This window comes from Pristiophorus japonicus, chromosome 3 (genome assembly GCF_044704955.1).
Source record: "Pristiophorus japonicus isolate sPriJap1 chromosome 3, sPriJap1.hap1, whole genome shotgun sequence".
Taxonomy (NCBI): domain Eukaryota; kingdom Metazoa; phylum Chordata; class Chondrichthyes; family Pristiophoridae; genus Pristiophorus; species Pristiophorus japonicus.
The window spans coordinates 26,566,578-26,586,449 of record NC_091979.1 but is presented as its reverse complement, the minus strand read 5'-3'; the positions used below and the strand labels follow the sequence as shown (position 1 = coordinate 26,586,449).

At 48.2% G+C, this 19,872-nt stretch overlaps 1 protein-coding gene across 1 annotated transcript in view; it reads left to right on the top strand.

Moving 5' to 3' along the window:
• LOC139253683 (myc box-dependent-interacting protein 1-like) overlaps positions 1–19,872 on the top strand; it is a 236,543-nt gene that overhangs the window by 72,000 nt on the left and 144,671 nt on the right. The window contains exons 2-3 of the mRNA XM_070873516.1: positions 10,141–10,221; positions 15,233–15,287. Coding sequence (XP_070729617.1) covers positions 10,141–10,221; positions 15,233–15,287 — 136 coding nt within the window. The remainder of the gene's footprint in view (positions 1–10,140; positions 10,222–15,232; positions 15,288–19,872) is intronic.

Here is a 19,872-nt window from a genome sequence, read left to right as displayed (position 1 = left end):
AACATTTTTGAGGTAATTGGATGTATAAGTGAAAAGGAACATTTTTCAGGGCTGTGGGGAAAGGGTTAGTGAGTTGGACCATTTGGATTGCTCTCAAAGAGCCGGCACAGACACGATGGACCGAATGACCGTATTCTGTGTTGCAGGATTGAGATTGGGGCCTTGACTGTTATGAATGGCTGGCTGAGCTGCACAGTATGGAGCATTTTCACCGTTGAGTCATCGGGCTATGTTGCTGAATTTGGTTAAGGCAAGGCATAACTGGTTCTTGAGTTATGCGCGGGTTGAGTTCGGTGAGCGAGCTGCATCATCGATCTTTGCTTTGTTGATGCCGGTTTGCAGCGAGCGAGCTTTTTTTGTGCAGACCAGACGCATTTCTGGAGCTCGGCGAGATCCAAGGGTCATCCCTTGTGACCTGCTCTGAAACCGCTGTTGCTAAGCCAGAAGATTAGACAGCTGAGGAACACTGTCAGTCAATGACAGATTACTGCAGCGAGCTGAATCCAGATAACTGCTTACTGCATGGTGGTGCAAATCTTTAATTAGAATTCTAGTCGTGTGGATGGTAGATGTCTACAGAACCAAGTGCACAGATTTCCCCCCCCCCCCCCATTCCTGGTATTCCTGTCGTGAGTCTCCAGTACGTGAAAGAACTTGCACTTATACAGTGCCTTTCATGACCTCTTGGATATCTTAAAATATCTTTTTGTTTTATGTCTGCAATTACCGTCGAATAACTCCACGAGGCCTTGTACTGTGAGTAAGAGCTGTGTGACTTCAGTCCATTTAATACGACTGTAAAGTGAGGGGCAGCATGGCTGTCTGCCTCTTTTATATGCCCCTGCACACCTGGGCAGGTAATCCCTGGGGCCTCCAGGAGCAGTGCCCTCAGGTGGTACATTGTACATAGTTACAGTGAATACAAGGAGTTTGCGTACACGACATGTTTTGTAAGCAAACATGTAATGCAGGAAACATAGCCACCAATTTGCACACAGCAAGACCCCAATAACATGTGATAATGATCATCTGTGTTTTTTTAGTGATGTTAGTTGAGGGGTCAGGACAGTGGGAGAACCCCCCTGCCCTTCTCAGACTAGTGCCATGGGATTGTTTGCGTCCACCTAATGAGTAGCTGGTCGATCTAATGGTTCTAGTAAGGAGATCCTAACCATGCTGGCCGTCCTTGGTAGACGGAGTAAAATGGGTGCGTTTATTCTGTGGCGAAGAGATATGCGTTTTAAACCCCCCCCAAACTTCTGCTTCAACCTTTTTAATCTCTCAACAACAACAGCAACAACTTATATTTATATAGCGCCTTTAACATAGTGAAAGAGGTAGGTTTTAAGGAACGTCTTAAAGGAGGAAAGAAGCGGAGTCTCTCTCTCTCCCTCTCTCTCTCTCTCTCTCTCTCTCTCCTTTCTCTCTCTCTCTTTCCTCTCTTTCTCCTCTCCCTTTCTCTTCTCTCTCTTTCTCTTCTCTCTTTTTCTCTCTTTCTCTCTTTCTCTCTCTTTCTTTCTCTTTCTCTCTCTTTCTTTCTCTTTTTCGAATTCTTTTTCCCTTTCTCTTTCTCTCTTTCTCTTCTCTCTCTTTCTCCTCTTTTTTTCTTTTTTCTCTCTCTCTTCCCCCCCTCTCTTCCCCCCCTCTTCCTCTTCTCTCTTTCTCCTCTTTTTTTTCTTTTTTCTCTCTCTCTTCCCCCCTCTCTTCCCCCCCTCTCTTCCCCCCTCTCTTCCCCCCTCTCTTCCCCCCCCCTCTCTTCCCCCCCCCTCTCTTCCCCCCCCTCTCTTCCCCCCCCTCTCTTCCCCCCCTCTCTTCCCCCCCTCTCTTCCCCCCCTCTCTTCCCCCCCTCTCTTCCCCCCCCTCTCTTCCCCCCCCTCTCTTCCCCCCCTCTCTTCCCCCCCCTCTCTTCCCCCCCCTCTCTTCCCCCCCCTTCTCTTCCCCCCCCTTCTCTTCCCCCCCCTCTCTTCCCCCCCCCTCTCTTCCCCCTCTCTTTGTTTCCCCCCCCCTCTCTTTGTTTCCCCCCCCTCTCTTTGTTTCCCCCCCCTCTCTTTGTTTCCCCCCCCCTCTCTTTGTTTCCCCCCCCTCTCTTTGTTTCCCCCCCCCCTCTTTGTTTCCCCCCCCCTCTTTGTTTCCCCCCCCCTCTTTGTTTCCCCCCCCCTCTTTGTTTCCCCCCCCCCCTCTTTGTTTCCCCCCCCCTCTTTGTTTCCCCCCCCCTCTTTGTTTCCCCCCCCCTCTCTTTGTTTCCCCCCCCCTCTCTTTGTTTCCCCCCCTCTCTTTGTTTCCCCCCCTCTCTTTGTTTCCTCCCCCTCTCTTTGTTTCCCCCCCCCTCTCTTTGTTTCCCCCCCCCTCTCTTTGTTTCCCCCCCCTCTCTTTGTTTCCCCCCCCTCTCTTTGTTTCCCCCCCCCTCTCTTTGTTTCCCCCCCCCTCTCTTTGTTTCCCCCCCCCTCTCTTTGTTTCCCCCCCCCTCTCTTTGTTTCCCCCCCCCTCTCTTTGTTTCCCCCCCCCTCTCTTTGTTTCCCCCCCCCTCTCTTTGTTTCCCCCCCCCCTCTCTTTGTTTCCCCCCCCTCTCTTTGTTTCCCCCCCCTCTCTTTGTTTCCCCCCCCCTCTCTTTGTTTCCCCCCCCCTCTCTTTGTTTCCCCCCCCCTCTCTTTGTTTCCCCCCCCCTCTCTTTGTTTCCCCCCCCTCTCTTTGTTCCCCCCCCTCTCTTTGTTTCCCCCCCCCTCTCTTTGTTTCCCCCCCCTCTTTGTTTCCCCCCCCCTCTCTTTGTTCCCCCCCCCTCTCTTTGTTTCCCCCCCCCTCTTTGTTTCCCCCCCCCCCTCTTTGTTTCCCCCCCCCTCTTTGTTTCCCCCCCCCCTCTTTGTTTCCCCCCCCCCTCTTTGTTTCCCCCCCCCTCTCTTTGTTTCCCCCCCCCTCTCTTTGTTTCCCCCCCCCTCTCTTTGTTTCCCCCCCCCTCTCTTTGTTTCCCCCCCCCTCTCTTTGTTTCCCCCCCCCTCTCTTTGTTTCCCCCCCCCTCTCTTTGTTTCCCCCCCCTCTCTTTGTTTCCCCCCCCCTCTCTTTGTTTCCCCCCCCCTCTCTTTGTTTCCCCCCCCCTCTCTTTGTTTCCCCCCCCCTCTCTTTGTTTCCCCCCCCCTCTCTTTGTTTCCCCCCCCCTCTCTTTGTTTCCCCCCCCCTCTCTTTGTTTCCCCCCCCCTCTCTTTGTTTCCCCCCCCCTCTCTTTGTTTCCCCCCCCCTCTCTTTGTTTCCCCCCCCCTCTCTTTGTTTCCCCCCCCCTCTCTTTGTTTCCCCCCCCCTCTCTTTGTTTCCCCCCCCCTCTCTTTGTTTCCCCCCCCCTCTCTTTGTTTCCCCCCCCCTCTCTTTGTTTCCCCCCCCCCTCTCTTTGTTTCCCCCCCCCTCTCTTTGTTTCCCCCCCCCTCTCTTTGTTTCCCCCCCCCTCTCTTTGTTTCCCCCCCCCTCTCTTTGTTTCCCCCCCCCTCTCTTTGTTTCCCCCCCCTCTCTTGTTCCCCCCCCCCCTCTCACAAAAAGATGCCTTTCCTTTAAATGGTCTCGGTTGGACCAAAGCCAGGATTGCTATCTGCAACAGTACTGACCCACCCAGTTGGGGGAATCTGTGCTTTACACACCTGGGATGCTGCTTGTGTCCATTGGATCTTGTGTATTCCTGGTACACTGATCATAACATCATAGAAGCTAGCAGCACAGAAGGAGGCCATTTGCCCCATGATCTTCGAACGATCCAATTTAGTCCCACACTCCAGATTTTTCCCCAGAACCCAGCAAATTAGTCCTCAGTACTTCCCAATTGCCTTTTGAAACTTCCTATAGAATTTGATTCCACCACCCTTTCAGGTAGTGCGTTCCAGATCATCATAACCCTCGGTGTTAAATCATTTATCCTCACCTCCCCTCTCGTTCTTTTGCCAATTGTTTTAAATTTATAACCTCTGATTACCAACCCACTTCCCAGAAGAAGCCATTTCTCCCTATTTATCTTATTAAAACCCCTCAACTTTTGAATACCTCTTGGGGTCTCCCTTCTCTGCTCTCAGGAGAACAATCCCAGCTTCTCGAGTCTCTCCACAAAACTCGAGTCCCTCATCCCTGGTGGTATTCTGGTAAATCTCCTCACCACCCTCTCCAAGGCCTTGACATCCTTCCTAAAGTGTGGTGCCCAGAATTGTACACTATACTCCAGCGAAGGCCTAACCAGTGCTTTGTAAAGGTTGAGCATAACTTCCTTGTTTTTGTATTCAGTGCCCCTATTTACAAAGCAAAGTATCCCATACACTTTCTTAATATCAACTCGTTCAAAGATTTGTGAATCTGCATCCCAGACACCGCTGCTCTTCATATGACCTTATTAAATGGCGGAGCAGACTCGAGGGACCGTATGGCCTACTCCTGTTCCTATTTTTTAAGTCCTTAGGAACTTTGCTACAAACATGTTCACTATTTACTGTGTTGCCAAGTTTTGTATTATCTGAAAATTTCGAAATGTACTCCCTGTGCCCAGGTCCGGGTCATTTTTATATATAACCGGAAAAGCTCTGGTCCGAATACTGACCTCTCCGGGGGACTTCACTGTGTATTTCTCTTTAGCCAGAAAACATCTGTTCTCCACTACTCTCTGCCTCCTGTCCCTGAGCCAGTTACGTTCCCAATGATCACCGTCCCTTTAATTCCATGTGGTTCTATTTTCCAAATAAGTCGTGTGTGTGTTATATATTATATTTATATTATATTTTTATAATTTTATATATATATAAAAAAGTTTTTTTATATAGTGTGTGAGAATATACTACCTTCATTAATCCTCTGTTACTTCACTAAAAATCTCAATCCGGTTTGTCGGACACGATTTGCCTTTAACAAATCCGTGCTGGCTGCCCCTTATTAGCCTATATTTCTCCGATAGAAACATAGAAACATAGAAAATAGGTGCAGGAGTAGGCCATTCGGCCCTTCTAGCCTGCACCGCCATTCAATGAGTTCATGGCTGAACATGCAACTTCAGTACCCCATTCCTGCTTTCTCACCATACCCCTTGATTCCCCTAGTAGTAAGGACTTCATCTAACTCCTTTTTGAATATATTTAGTGAATTGGCCACAACAACTTTCTGTGGTAGAGAATTCCACAGGTTCACCACTCTCTGGGTGAAGAAATTCCTCCTCATCTCGGTCCTAAATGGCTTCCCCCTTATCCTTAGACTGTGTCCCCTGGTTCTGGACTTCCCCAACATTGGGAACATTCTTCCTGCATCTAACCTGTCTAACCCCGTCAGAATTTTAAACGTTTCTATGAGGTCCCCTCTCATTCTTCTGAACTCCAGTGAATACAAGCCCAGTTGATCCAGTCTTTCTTGATAGGTCAGTCCCGCCATCCCGGGAATCAGTCTGGTGAACCTTCGCTGCACTCCCTCAATAGCAAGAATGTCCTTCCTCAGGTTAGGAGACCAAAACTGTACACAATACTCCAGGTGTGGCCTCACCAAGGCCCTGTACAACTATGTGTCTGTGAGGACTGCATTGAGTTTAAAAATACAGGATTTGTCTGCACTGCTACCTCTCAGGTGAGTGCCAGCAGGGCCAGGAAAAGTTTTCTTGGAACCTTTCTGAATTATTAAAATGCAGACGGTGTGATTTTTTTAAAAAAGAAATCCTGCTGGATATTGAAATGTTGTCAATAATGCCTTCAGCTTGCTCTGAGGTGAGGTACTGCCTTTGTGCTGACGCACTGCGTTAGCTGTGTGGCGTCTGACATTGGCAGAAAGTCAGAGAATCTTGCAGCAAAAAAGAAGGCCATTTGGCCCATTGTTGCGTAGGCAATAACTCAATAGGCTTAGTACCGTGAACTCAATCAGGTGCGGCCTGACTCTACTTTATTAGCTCTGTGAGGATTAAACATTGAGGCTTTCTTTATATACAAGGGCTGCACGTGTGTGTCTGTGGCCCAGTGACCTTCGACGGTCGCGCCCCCTGGTGGCAGGCAAACCCAGGCATACATACATTACATCCATTACATCCATTATGCCTGTGCTGACTTTTTTTTTGAACGAATTACATTTTATTTTTCCTTTTCAAGTATTTATCCAGTTGAAAGCTGCTATTGAATCGCTTTTGAACTCCCTTTCATCAGGCAGTGCGTTCCAGATCATCATAACTTGTGTTGTTCGAGAACCTGTAACAATATTCCTTCTGGCACTGTTACTGAGTCAGATTTATTACAACGATGACTGCTTGTATAAAAGAAATACTTTGCATTTATATAGAGCCTTTCACGACCACCGGACGTCTCAAAGCACGTTACAGCCAATGAAGTACTTTTTGGAGTGTAGTCACTGTTGTAATGTGGGAAACGCAGCAGCCAATTTACGCACAGCAAGCTCCCACAAACAACAATGTGATGATGACGACCGGATAGTTTGTGGATTGAGGGATAGATACTGGCCAGGACACCGGGGATAACGCCCCTGCTCTCCTTTGAAATAGTGCCACGGGATCTTTTGCGTCCACGTGAGAGAGCAGACGGGGCCTCGGTTTAACGTCTCATTTGAAAGATGGACCTCCGGCAGCGCAGTACTCCCACAACACTGCGCTGGGAGTGTCGGCCTGGATTTTTGTGCTCCAGTCCCTGAAGTGGGACTTGAACCCGTAACCTCCTGACTCCGCGGCCAGAGAGCTGCCCACTATAGTGCCCTTAACGTAGTAAAACACCCCAAGGCAGTTCACGGGAACGGTATCAAATAAAATTCGACACCAGGCCGCATGAGGAGATATTGGGACAGGTTGGTCAAGGCGGAAAGCTTTAAGGAATGTTTTAAAGGAGGAAGTAGAGGCGGAGAGGTTTAGAGAGGCAATTCCTAGAATTCCAGTTCTGCTGAACAACATTCATCACTACAGTGCGTGGCTTCATGATTCCATTTCTGATTTGAAGAGGACGTTCAGCTTTACATTACACCGAATTTACTGCACCGAAACGGGCTGTTCGGCCTAGCAGGTCCGTGCCGATGCTTGTGCTCCCACGAGCCTCCTCCCACCCTCACTATCGAACCCCATCTGCATACCCTACTCCTTTCTCCCTCGTGTGTTTATCCAGCTTCCCCTAAAATGCCTCTCTGCCATTTGCCTCAACCACTCCCTGTGGTAGTGCATTCCACATTCAAACCACTCTCTGGGCAAAGAAGTTCCTCTTCATTTCTCTATTGGATTTATTCGTGACTATCTTCGTGGCCCTTCATGGTAGCTATACCTTCTCGACATCTATCATCAAACCCTTCCATAATCTTAACGACCTCTAAGGTCACTCCCAGCCTTCTCTTTTTCCAGACAGATTTACACAATATGCCCTCTTGAGCATCCTTGATTATAAATATTGGCCAGGACACCGGGGATATTATTTAAATGGAGAGATTGCAAAGTGCTGCAGTACAGCGGGACCTGGGGGTACTTGTGCATGAAACACAAAAGGATAGTATGCAGGTACAGCAAGTGATCAGGAAGGCCATCCCCTATTGCAAAGGGGATGGAGTATAAAAGCAGGGGAGTCTTGCTACAGTTATACAGGGCATTGGTGAGGCCACACCTGGAATACTGTGTGTAGTTTTGGTTTCTGTATTTACGAAAGGATATACTTGCTTTGGAGGCAGTTCAGAGAAGGTTCACAAGATTGATACCAGAGATGAGGGGGTTTGACCTATGAGGAAAGGTTGAGTAGGTTGGGCCTCTACTCATTGGAATTCAGAATAATGAGAGGTGATCTTATCGAAACGTATAAGATTATGAGGGGGCTTGACGAGGTGGATGCAGAGAGGATGTTTCTGCTGATAGGGGAGATTAGAACTAGAGGGCATGATCTTGGAATAAGGGGCCGCCCATTTAAAAATGAGATGATAAATTTCTTCTCTGAGGGTTGTGGATCTGTGGAACTCACTGCCTCAGAGAGCTGTGCAAGTTAGGACTTTGAATAAATTTAAGACAGAAATAGACAGTTTCTTAAACGATAAGGGGTTATGGAGAGCAGGCAGGGAAGTGGAGTTGAGTCCATGATCAGATCAGCCATGATCGAATTCAATGGCGGAGCAGGCTTGAGGTGCCGTATGGCCGTCTCCTGCTCCTATTTCTTATGTTCTTATAACACCCCTGCTCTTCTGCAAAATAATGCCATGGGATCTTTTACATCCACCTGAGATGGCAGACGGGGCCTCGGTTTAACGTCACATCCAAAAGACGGCACCTCTGACAGTGCAGCACTCCCTCAGCGCTGCACTGGAGTGTCAGCCTAGATATATGTGCTCAAGTTCCTGGAGCGGGACTTGAACCCACAACCTTTTGACTCAGGCGAGTGTGCTGTCCACTGAGCCACAGCTGACACGTAAATGCCTGGTCATCTGTAAGCCTTGAAGGCAAGAAGCTCGTTGACCATGGAGGAGCGGATATCGCAATTGAGACAGACACTTGCATGTGCCTACTTGACAGCAGGACAGGGGTGCCCAGTGAATAAGACTTATATTTATGTAACATCCTCTCCTTCTCTCCTTCCTCCCCTCCTCCTTCCCTTCTGTCTGTTTCCTAGTTGCATTAATCCATAGGCATCTGTATTCCATAACCCTTTACCCAGTCTGCTACCACGTGACCTTAATATTTCTCTCTTGATTCTGATGCCTATGGTTCCGCAGAGGAACCAACATTGATGTTTTGGGTTAGCGAGGCTTAAAAGGGGAGCAGAGTCTCCAGTCTGGTGATAAAGTAGAAACATGTGCACAAGGTTCTGTCTGCGTCGATCTTTGCCCCACTCCCTGAACCAGTCCAGCCTCCAGCGATGTGGCTGCAGGATCCCTACTGCTGACGAGATGATCGGCTAAACTCCATGTCTGACCATGGGTGAGCCCCTGGGACCTTCCGCTCTATTCAGCTCAGTTCCACCCTGACCCCGCCCTTGACCAAGTGATCATTGGGGAGTCGGTTATAATGGGATCTTCTCTGATTGGCCCTGCGCCTTCTGTAAGGTTGGGTAGAAGGCTGGTTATGGGTCCTTCCCAAGGTGACGCTGAGGTTCAATATAAACTACATCATCCCCCCCCCTCCTCCAAGTTTCAGATATCACAGAATAGTACAGCACAGAAGGAAGCCATTCGGCCCATCGAGTCCGCTGGCTCGGTCGAAGAGCAAACCAGTTTGTCCCACACTTCCCCTCCCCCCCCCCCCCTGCTCTTTTCCCATATCTTTTCTCTTTCAAGTTTTTATCCAATTTATTGTGAAGGCTCTGTATCCACCACCCTATTGGGCAGTGTGTTCTGAATCCTAATCACGGGTTACATAAATCAGAGAATCATGCACATTTACAGCACAGAAGGAGGCCATTGTGTCCGTGCCTCGGTCCATAGCCCTGCAGGTTACGGCACTTCAAGTGCACATCCAGGTACTTTTCAAATGTGGGGAGGGTTTCTGCCTCTATCACCCTTTCAGGCAGTGAGTTCCAGACCCCCATCTGAGTGAAAATTCTTTTCTTCATATCCCCTCTAAACCTCCTACCAATTACTTTAAATCTATACCCCCTGGTTATTGACCCCCCTCTGCTAAGGGAAATAGGTCCTTCCTATCCACTGTCTTTAGGCCCCTCGTAATGTTATACACCTCAATGAGGTCTCCCCTCAGCCTCCTCTGTTCTGAAGAAAACAACCCCAGCCTATCCAATCTGTCCTCATAGCTAAAATTTCATAGTCCAGGTAACGTCCTCGTAAATCTCCTCTGTACCCTCTCTAGCACAATCACATCTTTCAAGTAATGTTTTTTTTCTAATTTATCTGTGTGTTCACAGGTTACTCGCTCTCACATTATACTACGTTGCTTAATTACCAAGGTTGTTAAATGAGTGTCTGCAACCTAGTCCAATGTCGTAGAAGCCATAACTCTTCCTTCTAAATGTGTTCGCACGGCTGGCTTCGAGCCACCACTTCCGTCCAAGTGTGTTGAAGGACACCCTGATGTAACATTGCGCCAATTCTGACCCGTTGCTTGGTTGATGCTGACTGCATCTCTCGTCTTGTTCAAAGGTGGATGCTATCCTATCCAGACGAGCCCGTGACCGCGCTGGCACAATTATCAGGCCTGTCTTCATCATTATCCTCTCCTTAAACTTGCAGGTCCTCCAGAAACTGGGCAAGGCCGATGAGACGAAAGACGAACAGTTTGAGCAATGTGTGCAGAACTTCAACAGACAGCTGGTAAGAGGTACTTCAATTAAAGATGTGGGGCCCACCGATGGTGGAGCTATACAGAAAGATCTTGCATTTATATACCGCCTTTCAAGAACCCGGGAAAAAAAGAAGGCTGAGGGGTGACCTAATAGAGGTCTTTAAAATGATGAAAGGTTTTGATAGAGTGGATACAGAGAGAATGTTTCCACTTGTGGGGAAGAGCATAACTACAGGCCATCAATATAAATAATCACCAAGCAATCCAATCGAGAATTCAGTAGAAACTTCTTTACCCAGAGAGTGGTGAGGATGTGGAACTCGCTACCACAGGGAGTGGTTGAGGCGAATAGTATAGATGCATTAAGGGGAGGCTAGACAAGCACATGAGGGAGAAGGGAATAGAGGGTTATGTTGATAGATCTAGATGAGGAAAGACAGGAGGAGACTCGAGTGGAGCATAAACGCTGGCATGGACTGGTTGGCCCGAATGGCCTGTTTCTGTGCCGTATATCCTGTGTAATAATAGACTGAAGGTCAATTGTTATCAGATCCAGCAGTGCTGCTACTGATGTGTGTCTGGCCACCTGAGTGGAGACTACTGACTTGCATTGCATTTACAATGAAGGTTGTTCTCCGCAGTGGATTTGGAGCCATCCCAATTTGGATGAGGAACTATTTTGTATAGTCACTGTGTAAATTGTGTAGGGAGACGCCTCGCATTTCACAACGTTTGAATATTTAAAAGTATCTTGATCGCTTTGAAGTGAGATGGATTTTCCGCGTATAATTACGTTGCTGTGTTGTCCGTCTGAGAGATTGAGGATGTTGGTCAAGTACTGTACCTATAATTGAACCTCCTGTGTCTGGCTGGTTATCTCTGTAAGGAGTTGATAAGAAACGGCTTGTGCAAAGTCAGCCGTGACTTAGTGGGTAGCACCCTCGCCTCTGAGTCAGAAGGTTGTGGGTTCAAGTCCCACTCCAGGAAATTGAGAGCACAAACCTAGGCTGAGGAAGCACTGCACTGTCAGAGGTGCAGTGCTGAGGGAGCGTTGCACTGTTGGAGGTGCTGTCTTTCGGATGAGACGTTAAACCGAGGCCCCGTCTGCCCCCTTGGTGGATGTAAAAGATCCCATGGCACTATTTTGAAGAAGAGCAGGGGAGCTACCCCCGGTGTCCTGGGCCAATATTTATCTCTCAATCAACATCACTAAAACAGATTATCTGGTCATTATCTGGTCATTGCTGTTTGTGGGAGTTTGCTGTGTGCAAGTTGGCTGCCGCGTTTCCCACATTACAACAGTGACTACACTCCAAAAGTAATTCAATTGGCTGCAAAGTGCTTTGAGCCATTTGGTGGTTATGAAAGGCACTATAGAAATGCAAGTATTTCTTTGGGTAGTTACACAATAAGTAGATGAGAGTTTTCAGGTAACCTCAAGACTAGTTCGAACCACCTAATCCTCCATTTCATTGGCCTACGCCAGTTCCTATTTGCCTTTTCAGCCCCTCGTACCATTCAGTGAGATCATGACTGACGATCTTAACTCCATCTACCCGCCTTGATTCTGTAACCCCTAATGCCCTGTCGATCTCGTTTTTGACATTTTCAATTGGCCCTCGGCCTCAGTGCCTTTTTGGGGGAGATTTCCACTACCTTTGTGTGAAGAAGTGCTTTCTGACATCATTCCTGAACAGCCTAGCTCTAATTTTTACAGCTGTGTCCCCTTGTTCTGGACTTCCAAAAAGAGTTTCACCTCCTCCCCCTGCCCCCCACCAGAAGAAATAGCCTTTCTCTTCCCCCTCCACCCTCCTCTATTATTTCTTTATACTGGTTCCCCACCCCAACTTTTGATCCGCTCAGTTCACTATAAATCGAGTTGTATTGTATAGAAACATAGAAAATAGGTGCAGGTGTAGGCCATTCGGTCCTTCGAGCCTGTACCACCATTCAATATGATCATGCAACTTCAATACCCCATTCCTGCTTTCTCTCCATACCCTTTGATCCCTTTAGCCGTAAGGGCCACATTTAACTCCCTTTTGAATATACCTAACAAACCGCCCTCAACAACTTTCAGTGGCAGAGAATTCCACAGGTTCACAACTCTCCGATTGAAGAAGTTTCTTCTCATCTCGGTCCTAAATGGCTTACCCCTTATCCTTAGAAACATAGACATAGAAAATAGGTGCAGGAGTAGGCCATTCGGCCCTTCGAGCCTGCACCACCATTCAATAAGATCATGGCTGATCATTCACCTCAGTACCCCTTTATTGCTTTCTCTCCATATCCCTTGATCCCTTTAGCCGTAAGGGCCATATCTAACTCCCTCTTGAATATATCCAACGAACTGGCATCAACAACTCTCTGCGGCAGGGAATTCCACAGGTTAACAACACTCTGAGTGAAGAAGTTTCTCCTCATCTCAGTCCTAAATGGCTTACCCCTTATCCAGTGTCCCCTGGTTCTGGACTTCCCCAACATTGGAAACATTCTTCCTGCATCTAACCTGTCCAGTCCTGTCAGAATTTTGTGTTTCTATGTGATCCCCTCTCATTCATCTAAACTCCAGTGAATAAACTCCAGTCGATCCAGTCTCTCCTCATATGTCAGTTCTGCCATCCCGGGAATCAGTCTGCTGAACCTTCGCTGCACTCCCTCACTAGCAAGAACGTCCTTCCTCAGATTAGGAGACCAAAACTGAACACAATATTCCAGGTGAGGCCTCACCAAGGCCCTGTACAACTGCAGTAAGACCTCCCTGCTCCTATACTCCAAACCCCTCGCTATGAAGGCCAACATATCATTTGCCGCCTTCACCGCCTGCTGTACCTGCTTCCTTAGACTGTGACCCCTGGTTCTGGACTTCCCCAACATCGGGAACATTCTTCCTGCATCTAACCTGTCCAATTCCCTCAGAATTTTATGTTTCTATGAGATTCCCTCTCATTCTTCCAAATTCCAGTGCATAGTGAAGGTGGGAGTCTCTTGTTTTTGGCAGCATCATTTGGTTTCAAACCACACAGCATTTCTGACATCCTGTTTGATTAACGCATTGTGAGAGCATTTGTGTAGGTGTTGGAGGGAAGACATGTCGGGGATTCCAGAGCTTTGATACTGCCTGGAGCAGACTGGCATTAGTGGCCCTGGTGATTCATCCCATATTTCACATTCTTGCCTGTACAGAATAGTTAGCTCCCCACTGATGTTGCTGCCTACACACACATACACAGCACGCTGGTCAGTGAACTGACAAAGGGGGTTTTACCGCGCACACAACTTGGATAAGATGTAGTTCTATTTGTTGCAGTTAGTGGCGTCCGTGATCTGTGACTATTGCAGGGCAATGGGGAAAGAGCGGGGGGTGGGGGGAGTGGGACTTGTTGGAGCTGGCACAGGCACGATGAGCCAAATAGCCGCCTCCTTTCTTTTATTGACTCCGATAGTGGGTCTGCTAGGTAGCTGCAGAAACTTAACCCCAAGACTAGGTCAACCGTCTAACGTTCTGTTTCATAGGAACAGGAGTCGGCCATTCGGCCCCTCGAGCCTGTTCCACCATTCAATTAGATAAATAAAGAAAGACTTAGATTTATTTAGCACCTTTTAAGGACGTCCCAAAGCGCTTTCCAGTCAACAAGGTACTTTTGGAGTGCAGTCACTGTTGTAATGTAGGAAATGCGGCAGCCAATTTGCGCAAAGCAAGCTCCCACAAACAGAAATGTGGTAATTATCAGATAATGTGTTTTAATGATGTTGATTGAGAGATAATCGGCCAGGGCACCGCCTCTTCCTCAAAATAGTGCCATGGGATCTTTTATGTCCACGTGAGAGCGCAGACGGGGCCTTGGTTTAACGTCTCATCCAAAAGACGGGCAGCACTCCCTCAGCACTGCACTGCGTGTCAGCCTAGATTTTTAAAGTCCCTGGAGTGGGACTTGAACCCACAACCTTCTGACTCCGAGGCAAGTGTGCTGCCCACTGAGCCACGGCTGACACGAGATCATGGCTGATCTGTATGTTAACTTTGTTTACCCGCTCCAATCCAAAGCCATTTCATGGTCGATGACCCTTCGTCAGAACTGAAATGTGAACTCGCTTTCTCTCTCTCTCCACAGATGCTGCCTGACCTGCTGAGCATTTCCAGCAGTTTCTGTTTTTATTTCAGATTGCCAGCATCCACAGTATCTTGCTTTTGGAAGGAGCTATTGGGACAGGTGACACAGAGGCAGGTTTGAAGGAGAGTGAGGCGGAGAGTTTAGGGAGGGCATTGCAATGAAAATTGGAGGAGGGCAGCATTGCTATTGTGAGCAGTTTATTTTTGTACTGAACATAAATGACGTAAGCCTGCATCATGTATCGTAATGTAAGTCGGGTCAGGCGACCTTTACCGCAGACTGGGAATTGCAAGAAGCGCATAAGCTTCAGGGCGGGTGGGCGTTGCAAATGAAAAGATTTTATTGGTTGTTCGGGTATGTTGAACTTGTAACTGAAGCTATGTCAATATTGCACAGCTTTACTGTGTAATGTTTGAGTGATCCAAAACTCTCACCAAGTCCCGCTCACCCATCATCCCTGTGCTCGCTGACCTACATTGGCTTCTGGTGAAGCAATGCCTCGATTTCAAAATTCTCCTCATTTTCAAATCCCTCCATCCCTCTAATCTCCTCCAGCCCCACAAGCCCCTCCTCGAGATGTCTGCACTCCTCTAATTCTGCCCTCTTGAGCATCCCAGATTATAATCGTTCAACCATCGGTGGCCGTGACTTCTGTTGCCTGGGCCCCAAGTTCTGGAACTCCCTCCCTAAACCTCTCCCCCTCTACCTCGCTTTCCTCCTTCAAGACGCTCCTTAAAACCTACCTCTTTGCCCAAGCTGCTGTGCTAATTTCTACTTGTGCAGCTCGGTGTCAATTTTTAAAAATCTCTTTTAATACTCTTGTTACTATGTTAAAGGCACTGTATAAACACAAGTTGTTGTATGTGTAAATGTTCTATACTTGAATGGCACAAATGAATGTAGTATCTGTTTCCTTCTGTCACAGACCGAGGGAAGTAAACTTCAGAAAGATCTACGGACGTATTTGACTGCTGTGAAAGGTAGGGGGCTGGATTTTAGACGCTTCTGTTTTCGGGGAAAAAAAAACTGAGGCGGGAAAGTTACCGGCCGGGAATAGTTTGCATTTGGTAAGCAAGTTTCGGCATCTGGGCCCTGAGTTTGAAGGCGCAGCGCGAGGGGAGGCGTTGTACACTTTTCGTGGCGCAAACTAAAGTGCCAGGCCGCGTGCGCTGGGAGGGGGGGAGCAAGAGGAGGGAACCTTAATTTAAAAAAAAAAACACAAACATTGCCCACGCCAACACAACACATCGCTTAAAAAAATAAAATCAAAAGAACAAACACTCGCACTTGCCTTCGGAGTACTTTATCTTCCTCTGGGCTGTCCACCTATGGCTGGATCGCTCTGATTTCCCAGGCGGTCATCGCGGGCGGCCGGATTGGGTAAACGGCCAAAAGTATTGCCGGTGTCTCAACCAGGGGCGTTGCACACCCGTTGCTCTTCCCGGCGGTGCTGCTCAGTGCCGCTGCAACACGGGACCGCAGGATGGCGCAGGAGACCTCCCCGCTGCCTTTCACGCCGCTCCGGGGCGAAACCCCGAGCGCCAAGGGCCGGAAAATCCACCCCAGGGTGTTTATATATACACACCAATGTTGCAGCTATCATTTAAGAAAAGATGCAAGGGAGAAAAAGTCTTGTCTTGTGTGTAGGGATCCAAAGGTATTGAGGGATATGGAGCAAAGGGGGGCACTATATGGAGTCAGGTCACCCATCAGCCATGATCTCGTTGAATGGCAGAACAGGCTCTTAAGAACATAACTCTAGAAACAGGAGTAGGCCTTTCGGCCCTTCGAGCCTGCTCCGCCATTCAATAAGATCAGGGCTGATTTACCTCAACTCCACTTTCTCGCCCGATCTCCATATCCCTTGATTTCCTTGGTATCCAAAAATTTATGAATCTGTCTTGAATAAACTCAACTGAGCATCCACAGCCCTCTGGGGTAGAGAATTCCAAAGATTCACCACCATTTGAGTGAAGAAGTTTCTCCTCATCTCAGTCCGAAATGACCAGCATCTTATTCTGAGACTGTGACCCCCCCCGCGCCCAGTTCTAGGCTCCTCAGCTTGAGTTCGTCCTCTATTCCTAATGGTTCACGAGACTGAACAGTATGGTCACATGGCCAAGTGCCCCATGCCAGACCCGACGGTGCTGCTGGAGGGGTTTGCCACTTTGAGCTTGGCTACTGTGGGTTTCGGTGCCTCCTGTGGATACAAAGTGGTCTCCTCCTCCTCCGAGACTCCTCCTGTGAAATTAAGTGGGTACAAGTTCAGCTGTTGCATTGTCCCTACAGTAATGATGGAAAGGAATGCTCTCTCCCTTGGGAGTTGTATCCTGCAAGGTTCTCATTGATGCATGAAATTCTTCCAGGGCTTGACAGAGTAGATGCTGAGAGGATGCTTCCCCTGGCTTGGGGAGTCTAGAACCAGGGAATCTCAGTCTTCGAATAAGGGATCGGCCGTTTAGGACTGAGCTGAGGAGAAACATCTTCACTCTACCCAGGAGGACTGTGGATGCTAAGTTGTTGAGTATGTTCAAGACTGATCGGTAGAATGTTTGGATATTGAGGAAATCGGGGGAGATGGGGCAATGGTCCCGCTAATTTGTTTCTGGGTGCGTGGCCCCTTTAAGGGGCTCCACACCCCATTTACATGCGCGTTTTTTTTTCTCCAACTAAATTGCCGTTTAGCGGCCAGCAGCTTAAAGGAACATCGATATGGGGATAGCGCTGAAAGGTGGAGTTAAAGTAGAAGATCAGCCGTGATCTTGTTGAGTGGCGGGGCAGGCTCGAAGGGACTGTATTCCTGCTCCTATCGTGTTCTTAAAGTGTGGCCCAAGTCTCCCATGAATTTAGAAGCTGCTCCATTCTAAAATCCACGCCATATGTTGGCCGTGTCTGCAGTGGGCACTGCCATTTTGCTGCCCTTGCCTCAAAGTGCTGGAGGCTGTGCTGTCGGCATGCGTTGCCTCACAGATTAGTGCAGCTGCAGCTCATTTATATATATATATATATATTTTAAAATAAATAAATCAACATGCAAACACAGCCTGACTTTGCCCCTGTATCCCTGCAGTATTGACGATATTATGGTGAAGACAACATTTCCTTCAATACATACATTACAAAAACCATCTATTGCAAAGACCAAATCGATAACACAACCCACTTTTCTGGTACAGGTATCCAATTTTAACTTGGTACTGCTACGCTCATTGCCCCAGCTGAATTTTGCACTTGAGGTCCAGATAAGCCATTCTATATTGGAATGTACAGGACAGGAGGAGGCCCTTCGTGCCTCTGCCAGCTTCGAAATTTAATTCCACATTCCTTTTTTTTTCTCCATAGCCCTGTTAATATTTTCCTTTTTTTTCAAGGGCTCAATTTTCCCCAGTGATTTCCGCCGTTTTTTATGGAGCGCGCCGCTTTTTTAGCGTAAGTTTAAAAAAAATTAACATTTCCCCAAGGAATCTGCGCCAGTGTAGCCGAGTTATTTACGATTTTTTTAGGTTGGGGTGTAACCCGATGTCGACACCAGTTTTTGTCAATTATGGAAGTTTACCCCCCTGCCCCCCCCACCCCCCAAAAAATTCCTCCTAGGTCAGCGTATGTGACCACTCCCGAAAAACCTTCTGGTGAGTTCAGAAAAAAAAAGCAGCACACATTGAAAAATTGGCGCAGAAAGACGCCATTGTTTTTCAGCAAAGTTTTGGAGGGAGTCAAGGAGACTTAAGTATACATAAAGATTTTTATTTTTTTTAACCTTAACGCAGTAAATGGAAGTTTGCTGGAATTCTGTAACTATTCACATTCTTTCAATTGACATGCCACCACCGAAAGTCTGCAAGCAGGGCTCGAGGGTCGGAGCGTCAGCTGGCAGAATCGGTCCCGGACACTGGCTCGGCTGCAAAAGAAGCTCTTGGGGGGGTTGTGGAAGACAATCGGAAGGCATCACAAGCCTGCACTATCCATCAAATCAAGCCCGGATGGGTGGGTGGAATTTGTGGAAGGCATCACAAGACTACACTACGCATCAAATGTAGCCCGGGGGTGGGCGGGGGGGGTGTGTTCCTGATCACTGCGCCTGCTCAGACCTGGGTGTGGTCCATACAGATCTGTGGGGAGAGAGAACAAAGAATCTTGTCCGTCCTGCCTGCCTACCATTTTGAGCTTCTTGCAAAGGTAAAATTTAATCACGGGGACATTACTGACAATGCCATACCTCATGCAAGCCTTCTGCATGATGGTGTGGCGGAGGAGACAATTGATTCGACGTCATCGCATGAGGAACCTCCGAGCCCGTAGGGTGATGGGCAGGAGGCCTTACCCACGTCCGGTATATCGAGACAGGCGTTCATATGTGCAGCTGAGTGATGCAAACTGTGTCAGAAGGTTGTGTTTCCGCAAAGAAATTGTAACTGAGATCTGTGAGTTGGTGAAAGCAGACCTGCAACCTAGAAGTGTCAGGAGGACTGCTTTTGTCAGTTGAAGTGAAGGTTACATCTGCACTTTCATTCTATGCATCTGGATCCTTCCAAGCTACAACTGAGGATGCGTGTGCCATTTCTCAACATGCAACACATGTCTGCATTCGGCACTATATGCCTGGAGAAATGACTACATAAAGTTCCCCATGACTGCCCAGGCAATGTGTGACAGGGCTGTGGGCTTCTGCAGGATTGCTGGCTTCCCAAAGGTACAGGGCTGCATTGATTGTACAGCCCTGTCACACATTGCCTGGGTGGTCATGGGGAATATGTAGTCATTCCTCCGGGCATATAGTTGAGAAATGGTGCACACATCCTCAGTTGTAGCCTTGCGAGCACCTTTTTGGAGGATTCCGATATGTACAGGAACAGAAAAGGCTTCCATTCCATGAATGTGCAGCTCGTGTGTGATAACATACATTGCATCATGTCAGTTGATGCAAGATACCCTGGGAGCACCCATGATACGTTCATCCTACGCGAGAGTGTTATATCTGCCATGTTTCAGCAGCAGCAGCCAGAAGGGCGGAGCTGGCTACTGGGAGATAAAGGGTACGGCCTCGCCACCTGGCTCATGAAACCCCTACGCGTAACCCGGACGGAAGCTGACCGGGAATACGTGTCGCACATTGCGACGCGCAGCATAATGGAGAGGACCAGTGGCATCTTGAAATAGTATTACCGATGCCTGGACCATTCTGGAGGCTATTTGCTATACTCCCCTGAGATTGTCGGTCAGTTCACTGTTGTGTGCTGCATGCTGCATAACTTAGCCATCATGAGGCAGCAGAAGATGGTAGTAGAAGAGCCACCTGAGGTGAGAGTGGCTGATGATAATGATGAGAAAGATGCGGATGACGAGGAGGGTGAGGAAGCCATGGAACTACCTGAACCCGGAGCACGACGGCGGAGGAAGGCAGGCTGTCGGGCCCCTTTAACAATTGCTCGAGCCTTGCGCCAGCAGCTCATCCGTGAATGCTTTGCTGCCTGAAGGCTCAGCGGCAACTATTCCACATGGACCATGTTTACTGTTTGGACCTGTTCCGTAATGTTTTATGTTAATATTTTATTCAGAAGTTTAACA